Source organism: Andrographis paniculata, unplaced genomic scaffold (assembly GCF_009805555.1).
Source record: "Andrographis paniculata isolate CXL003 unplaced genomic scaffold, ASM980555v1 Contig14END, whole genome shotgun sequence".
Taxonomy (NCBI): domain Eukaryota; kingdom Viridiplantae; phylum Streptophyta; class Magnoliopsida; order Lamiales; family Acanthaceae; genus Andrographis; species Andrographis paniculata.
The window spans coordinates 240,180-249,031 of NW_026137424.1; the positions used below are offsets into that span (position 1 = coordinate 240,180).

The 8,852-nt window shown below is 38.3% G+C and overlaps 2 protein-coding genes across 2 annotated transcripts; both read right to left on the reverse strand.

Annotated features, from left to right (window-relative positions):
* Nucleotides 1-437: 437 nt before the first annotated feature.
* LOC127258292 (uncharacterized mitochondrial protein AtMg00810-like) lies at nucleotides 438-921 on the reverse strand. The gene is made up of 2 exons (XM_051285091.1): nucleotides 692-921; nucleotides 438-597 (listed from the first exon to the last, which is right to left on the reverse strand). The coding sequence occupies exons 1-2, from the start codon at nucleotides 919-921 to the stop codon at nucleotides 438-440; spliced, it is 390 nt and encodes a 129-aa protein (XP_051141048.1).
* A 4,852-nt stretch (nucleotides 922-5,773) lies between these two features.
* Nucleotides 5,774-6,343, reverse strand: LOC127258312 (uncharacterized). Its single transcript, XM_051285112.1, has one exon. It carries the CDS (start codon nucleotides 6,341-6,343, stop codon nucleotides 5,774-5,776), a length of 570 nt encoding a protein of 189 aa, XP_051141069.1.
* Nucleotides 6,344-8,852: the final 2,509 nt, after the last annotated feature.

Sequence of the window (8,852 nt, forward strand, 5' to 3'; positions counted from 1 at the left end):
AAGCACTTCCCCTTACTTCAAAGCTTGTGACTCCCATACGCATCCTGAAATAATCATGTTTGGCTTGAGAAAGTGATTTGGTGAAGATATCCGCTACTTGCTTGTTGGTTCCACAAAACGTCACTGCAATTATTCCATTTGCTACACGTTGTCGAATGAAGTGGTGCTGAACGTCAATATGTTTTGTCCTCCCATGGAAAGCTGAATTTTTGGCAATTGCAATCGCTGCCTTGTTGTCACAGAAAAATTTGTGTCGCCTCCCTCTGCTCATGATCCAAATCTGTAAGAAGTTTTCGAATCCACAAAGCTTGCTTTGCTGCCGAAATTGCTGCTGAATATTCTGCTTCACACGATGATAAAGCTATTGTGTCTTGTTTCTTAGAGCTCCATTTTACTGCTCCAAAACCGAGATTAAATATATTACCAGACACACTTTTTCAATCATCAATGCAAGCAGCCCAATCACTATCGGTGAAGCCAACAAGTCTGAAATTTTTTGCTTGACTGTACCAAATGCCAAAGTTCAACGTCCCAGCAATATAACGAAGAATCCTCTTAGCAGCTCCAAATTGTTGTTTCGTAGGATGATGCATAAATCTGGACACAACACTAACCGATAAAGAAATATCAGGTCTAATATGTGTTAAATAATGTTGCATTTTCTTTTTCAGTCCCGTCTTTATGCTGTAACTTCTCATTAATATTCATTGGTGTGGCTGCAACTTCACAATTCACCATGTTAAATCTCTTTAGAAGATCGACAGAATACTTCTTTTGATCCACAAAAATTCCATCTTCAATCTGAATAACCTCAAGTCTCAAAAAATATTTTAGCAACCCAAGGTTTGTCATCTCGAATTTGCTCATCATGGTATGCTTAAAATCATCACGTAAGGCCTTTGACGATGCAAGATACACCATATAATCAACATATAAACAAACTAACAAGAATTCGCCATTACCTCTCTTCATATATAGAGTAAGCTCATTCTCACTTCTTGAGAATCCATTTCTATGAAGGAATGAATCAATTTCACTGTACCAAGCCGGGGAGCTTGTTTCAACCCATAAAGAGAGTTTTTCGTAACCTATCAACCGTATCTTCACTGCCAACAAACATTAAATTCAGGAGGTTGAGAAACATACACCTCATCTTCCAATGCACCATTTAAAAAGTCGACTTCACATCAAAATGATAAATTGGCAAATTTAATTGAGCAGCTAATTCCAAAAAATATATTCACAGTTTCAAAGAAAGCAACCAGAGAATAAGTTTCGTCAAGGTCTATACTATGTTGTTCTGAATATCCTTTTGCGACGAGTCGAGCTTTATGCTTTTGAATACTTCCACCGGATTATATTTGGTACGAAACACCCATTTCAAGCCAACAATATTTCTATCATGTGGGGCATCGACCAACTCCCAATTTGAATTTTTTTCAATAACATTTAGTCCTCTTCCATAGCTTCTTTCCACTCTCATTTTTGTATAGCTTCTTCAAAAGACGTAGGATCAGCCGTTAACGAAGCAAACTCACATGATTCATAAACTTCTGTAACATATCTGAATTTTGGCATCGATTCAGCGCTGCTGCTGTTCTGGACAGTGAATGGTGACAATTCTGCGCTACTAATGTGTCAGATAGAGGATGGTGATGATTTTGCGTTGCTGCTATTTTTTCGAACTGAGTTGTGCAAGTGTATTCGAGACGCTGTTACTGCCATTCAAAAGTGCAGGATCTAAATGTCTAACACCTTGTACATCGCTTTCTTTTTCATCAAAATATGCAGGAACCAATTTAATGACACCATCATTGTCAACACTCCACTTCACTGCAGCCTCTTCATTGAATATCACCTTTCTACTTATTATCACTTTGCCATTTATAGGATTATACAGATGATATGCTTTCAATTGAGGACAATAACCAATGAAAATGTTGGATATTACAAAAGCAGATAATAAAACAAGTTAGCAAATCCTCTATAGATTACTTGGTCAGTGTTGTGTGTGTACACTCAACGTTTGTTTGAAGAAGGAAAATGGAGATAAATATTGCTTGTATCAAAACCATTACAAGACTCCTCGAAATATATAGAGATAGAAGAAAGATTCTGGAAACAACAACAGTAAATGCAAACGCAAATATCAACGGAACTGTCCGAGCAGTAGATAAACAGTCACTAGACAAACCAGTAACTGCCAGACAAAAAAACTGCTATCTAAATGTTATGTTTGAAATCTTCTTGAACAAGTTAATTTTCATCATTCTCCCCCCTAAAACTTGTTCCTCCTCGAACTTGCACACCAAGTTTCTTTCTCAATTTTTGAAAAACTTCAGCCTTCAGAGCTTTTGTGAATATATCTACCACTTGATTATTTGTACTCATATGTTGCAATTCAACTTTCTTTGACTTCACATGCTCTCTGATGAAATGGAAACGAGTATCAATGTGCTTTGAGTGTTCATGATGAATTGGATTCTTTGCAACTGTAATAGCAGACTTGTGGTCAATGTAGATCTTGGTCGGATGCTTCTACTCTAACTTAAATTCACCGAGCAATTTTCTCAACCAAATAGCATGGCAAACACAGGATGTTGCAGCAATGTATTCTGCCTCACAAATAGATAATGCAACGATTGACTGCTTCTTCGAAGACCAAGTAAATGCACAACCAACAAAATAAAACATGAATCATGTAGTGCTCTTTCGATCATCACGGCTTCCGGCCCAATCACTATCACTGAACCTAACAAGATCAGGATTTTATGTTGCTGAATATAACAATCTATAATCGATAGTACCTTTGATATATCTCAGGATTCTTTTTGCTACCTTCAAATGAGATGCCTTTGTTGTCTCCATAAATCTGCTAACAAGCCCAACTCCATATAAAATATCAGGCCTGGCACATGTCAAGTACCTCAAACATCCCACAAGGCTCTTGAAATATGTTGGATTTGTTGGCTTGCCTTCTCCTTTTTTGGTTAGAGCAGTCCCACACTCAACTGGTGTGTCCACAGACTCACAATCTGTCATAGTAAATTTCTGCAGAATTTCCTTAGCATATTTTTCTTGTGACACCAATATGTTCGTTGCATCTTGAGGCACTTCAATTCCAAGGAAATATCGCATCAAACACAAGTCATTCATCTCAAACTCCTTTTTCATTGACTGTTTGAACTCCTTAATCCTAGAATCTTTGCTGCATGTAAAGATCAGATCATCAACGTATAAACAGTTCAATAACAAGTCACCTGCAGAGTTCATCTTAGCTTAAAGTGAGTGCTCGTATGGACACTTCACGAAGCCATTTGCTAAGAAATATAAGTCAATTCTTGAGTTCCATGCCCTTGGTGCTTGCTTTAATCCATAAAGAGCCTTCTTCAATCTATAAACATTGTCTTCCTGACCTTCAATTTGAAATCCAGGGAGTTGCTCAATATATACCTCTTATTCAAGTTTTCCATTCAAAAATGCCGACTTGACATCTATCTGATAGATCTTCTGATTTCTCTGGGCAGCAATGGAAATCAGTAATCTCACAGTTTCAAGTCGTGCTATGGGGCAAAAACCTCTTCATAATCAATCCCGTATTTTTGCTTGTACCCTTTCACCACCAATCTTGCTTTATGGCGCTCGACTTTTCCTTCAGCATTTCTCTTTGTTTTGTACACCCATTTGATTCCAATGGATTTGTGACCTTCTGGAAGTGAAGTAAGCTCCCAGGTTTTGTTTTTCTGAATTGCTTGAATTTCTTCCTCCATAGCTTTCTGCAACTTAGGATCTTCCGCAGCTTCCTGAAATGTTAGTGGGTCTATTTCAGCAAATAAACAGAAATTGTTGTATTCATCGTCAATATAATCTTCAACAACCTCTGTGTTGTCAATCAACTCCTGAATACTTCTCATTCTCCTTATTGATGGACTCCTGGAATCATCACTATCAGATTCGCTTCCTCCACAGTTGGGTGTTGTTGCCCGAACACTTTCTGTTTCTTCCTCACCAACTTCAATTACTGGATTTTGTTCGCTATGATGCTTGCTGCTCCAGTCCCAGCATTTTTCTTCATCAAATGTCACATCTCTTGACATAATAATCTTCTTGGTAATTGGGTTGTACAGCTTGTAACCTCTGCAATTTTCACCATAGCCGAGTAAAATACGCTTCTGGCTTTTGTCTTCAAGCTTTGCTCTTTTCTCCTCCTGCACCTTAGCATATGCAATGCTTCCAAAGATTCTGAGATGATCGACATTCGGTTTCTGCTTGCTCCATGCTTCTTCTGGAGTGATGTCACCAATTCTCTTTGTTGGAAACTTGTTCAATAAAATAGACTTCACAAGCTACAGCATCTCCCCAAAACTCTTTTGGCACCATTCTTTCTTTCAGCATGCAGCAAACCATGTTCATGATGGTTCTGTTCTTCCTCTCCGAAACTCCATTCTGTCAGGGTGTCTGTGGCATAGTCAGCTGATGTTATATGCCATGTTCCTTACAGAATCTATCAAACTCCCTTGAGGTGTATTCTCCTCCACGATCTGTCCTTAACCATCTTAGGTATTTTCCACTTTGTTTCTCCATTAGATTCTTGAACTCCTTGAACTTTGTAAACACTTCTCTTTTGTTTCATCATATACACCCATTTTTTGCCACTGTAATCATCTGTAAATGTCAAAAAGTACCTGTTTTCGCCAAATGAGGTTGGTGTAATTGGTCCACAAACATCGGAATGCACCAACTCGATCTGTGATTTGGCTCTTTTTTCTCCGTGCTTGCTGAATTGCTTTCTCTGTTGCTTTCCCATGACACAAATTTCACACGGATTGCTTGCTGGTTCAATTTTTGGCAATCCCAGCACCATGTTTTTGCTACCGAGTGATTTCAGTCCTCCAAAATTAAGATGCCCATACCGCAAGTGCCACAAAGTACTACCATCCAGAATTGCAACCTTCTGACAGTATGAATCGCTCGCTGCCATTAGCTTCAGGGGAAACATTCGGTTCCTGGTCATTCTCACATTTGTAACAATCTGATTGTTTTTATCACGTAACATCATCATCAGATTATTCATGCTGATATCATACCCCTTCTCAAGCAACTGCCCAATACTGAGCAAATTGCTTTTAATTTTAGGCACATAATAAACATTTGAAATGAGTACGTGCCTTCCAGATTGCAATTCGAGGGCTACATCTCTTTTTCCTTTAATTGGGCATTTTGACAAATCTCCAAATGTGATGTTTCCCATCTGCCTTTCATCGAGTTTTATGAAAACTTCTTTTCTCCCACACATATGATTTGATGCTCCAGTGTCAAGGTACCATGTACTTTCCTGCACACTTTCCGGTTCTTCTTTTGCCAACATAAGTAGTGCTTGACCACCATTGGTTTCTTCTTGGTCAACCAGATTTGCTTCTTCTTTTACAGAATTAGTGTTCTGTCAACACTCTCTAGCATAATGACCAAAGTTCTTGCAATCATGACATTGAATTTCAGATTTGTCATACCTCCATCTAGAGTTTCTTCCACAGCCACGTCCTTGCCATCTTCCTCGGCCTCGATTTTGTCCTTGAGCACAATTCTGGTCATTATGTCCAGTCTCTTGAGCTTGCCTATACGTAGCTCGTCCTCCTCTTGCTCTTCGTGGCTGAAATCTTCCATGTTATGTGCCTCCTCTGGATGCATCAAATTTCTTGAATGTGAGACTCGTTTGGAGAGCTTGTTCCAAAGAAGTATCACCTCCTCTTCTCAAAACCATGTGCGCATAGGCTTAGAGCGAACCCAGCAACTCATCAACCGTCATCTCCTCCACATTTTTGGACTCTTGAATGGCTACTGCTACGAAATCATACCTCGGATGTAGTGACCTCAATATTTTTTGATTAATTTTAGCATCTTCTAGTTCCGCTCCATTTCTTCGGATCTGATGCGCAATAGCTATAACACGAGAGAAGTAATTTGCAATACTATTTGTCTCACCATGATTCAATGCCTCAAACTGAGCCGTCAAGGACTGCAGTCGAATCTTCTTCACTTTATCAATTGCTTCATGAGCTTTCTTTAATCTGTCCCATGCCTCCTTCAATGTCTGGGCAGTGGATATCAACTCGAAATCTGCTTCATCAACACCTTGATAGATTGTGAACAAAGTTTTCTTCTCCTTTTTCTTCAACTCCTTATGTTCCTCTGCATTAACTTTTTCACCTTCTGCTTTTGCATACCTAGATTCAACCAGGTCCCATACATCAAGAGATCCCAATAATGCCTCCATTTGTATACTCCACATCCTGTAATTATCTTTCGTCAACTTGGGCACCGGAAGGGAACTGCTGGACGCCATATCCGTCTTTGGGCTGCCTTTCGCCGTTAGGCTCTGATACCACTTTTTGGATATTACAGAAGCAGATAATAAAACAAGTTAGCAAATCCTCTATAGATTGCTTGGTCAGTGTTGTGTGTGCACACTCAACGTTTGTTTGGAGAATGAAAATGAAGATAAATATTGCTCGCATCAAAACCATTACAAGACTCCTCGAAATATATAGAGATACAAGAAAGATTCTAGAAAAAACAACAATAAATGCAAACGCAAATATCAATGGAACTGTCTGAGCAGTAGATAAACAGTAACTAGACAAACCAGTAACTGCCAGACAAAAAAACTGCTATCTAAATGTTATGTTTGAAATCTTCTTGAACAAGCTTAATTTTCATTAGAAAATGCACTTCTCAGATTTTTCATCCAATTTTGAATGCAGATTAATCAAAGCATATGCTGGACAACCAAAAACTTTTAAATGGCTCACCCTGGGTTTTCTACCATTCCAAACTCATATGGCGTCCTATTCAAAACAGCTTTCGTAGGAGATATATTTAATAAATACACGGCTGTTGCCACTGCTTCTCCCCAAAAAGGATTCGGAAGTACTTTAGTTTTTAAAAGACTTCTCGCCATTTCCACCACTATTCTATTTTTCCTTTCAGCAACACCATTTTGCTCCGGTGTATAAGGTGTTGTAAGTTCCCTACGAATGCCATAATTTTCGCAGAAAGAGATAAAGTCATTAGATAAGAACTTACCGCCTCTTTCAGTGCGCAACACCTTAATATTTTTTCTGCATTGCTTTTCCACCATAAACCTTAAATTTTTTAAAGTTATCAAGACTTTCAGATTTGAGTTTCAAGAAATAAACCCCAAGTTATATGACTATAGCCGTCAATAAACAAAAGAAAATATCGACTTCCACCAAGAGATTCTGTTTGCATTGACCTACATAAATCAGCATGTACAAGCTCCAAAAAAGTTGAAGATCTCCAAGATCGTCCACTAGGGAATGAACCTCTGGACTGTTTTCCATACACACATGCTTCACAAAAATCAATCTCTGAAATTTTTGGCAATCCAACCACCATTATTTTTGACATAACAACTTCAAACCATTTACATGTAGATGGCCATAACGTAAGTGCCAAATATTTGATTATTCATTTCTCCTAACAACCAAAGCTTTGCCCACTGATCGAAAGACATCCAATGGAAACATTCGACTTCTTGTCCTACGGATAGTCGCTAACGTCTGACAAGAATTTTTGTCACGAATAATGCACGATTTTCCATCAAACATAACCAAATAGCCACTTGAAATTAATTGTCCTACACTTAGAAAATTATAAGCTAATGTAGGCACAAATTGCACATGGTGGAGAAGATAAAAATCACTTTGGATTGGTTTCACAATAATTGTACATTTTCCTTCAATTCTCATTTTCTTTCCATCTCAAGTCGAACTTCTCATTTTTGTGTTTCATCAAGATCTTTGAATAAAAATTTATTTTCCGAAATGTGGTTTGAACAACCACTGTCCAAAAACCAAATATCTTTATAATCATCCCCACAAATCAATGAATGTGTCATAAATAATTTGTTTGTTTCTTCAGTTTGCTCAGTAAAATTTGTCTGCTTTTGTTCATCCTTCTGCTTTGCCCAAAAAAAAATCTCTCCATGCCCTTGTTGCATTATCTGCATTGCAAATTATTTTTTAATTGGCGTGGTTCAGAAGACCTGCCCCTGCCTCCACCATGACCTCATCCTCAAAAGCTACCTCTGCCGTGCCCACAATTTACAGAAAATTCTGACTTTCCCTTTGAACTCTCCCCCCTTAATTTGAAACGCTTTTTCTTCTGATTTTTCAGAAGATCTGTTCAATCTTGCTTCATGCGACATCAGAGAACTCATCAATTCATCAAGTTTACACGTTGACAAGTCCTTACTTTCCTCAATTGTAGCAATGATCAAATTTTGGAATCAAATTTCCGAGAACCTTACTGACAACAATCTGATCGCTGACCGATCCAGATTCTCCATAACACTGCATCTGGTTGACGATACCAGAAACACGTGACGGATATTCTTGAAATGATTCTTTTTCTTTCATACTCAATGTTTCAAAATCACGCCGAAGGGTTTGCAATTTAATTGTAAGTACTTTGTCGTCACCCAAATATTCTTGCTTCAAATATCCCATGCAATCTTGGATGTTCTCGCAGATGCAATACAGGGAACAATATCATCCTGTAATGTCGATTGGAAGAGTAGCAATGCCTTTGCATCTTTTCTACAATTTTCCCGCAACTGTTTATCCGGTGCTGCAGGAGTCGGGTCTGGGTCATCAAATCCAATTTCAACCAAATCCCACAATTCTTGAGAGTTGAAAAGAGTCTTCATTTTCAAACTCCAACGGATGGTACTTCTCTCCTTTGAAGATTTGGAATTAATGGTTGAATTGAAGAACTTCCATTTTACATATTGCAGACGAATAAAAAACTTAAAACATAATTCTTCACTTCTG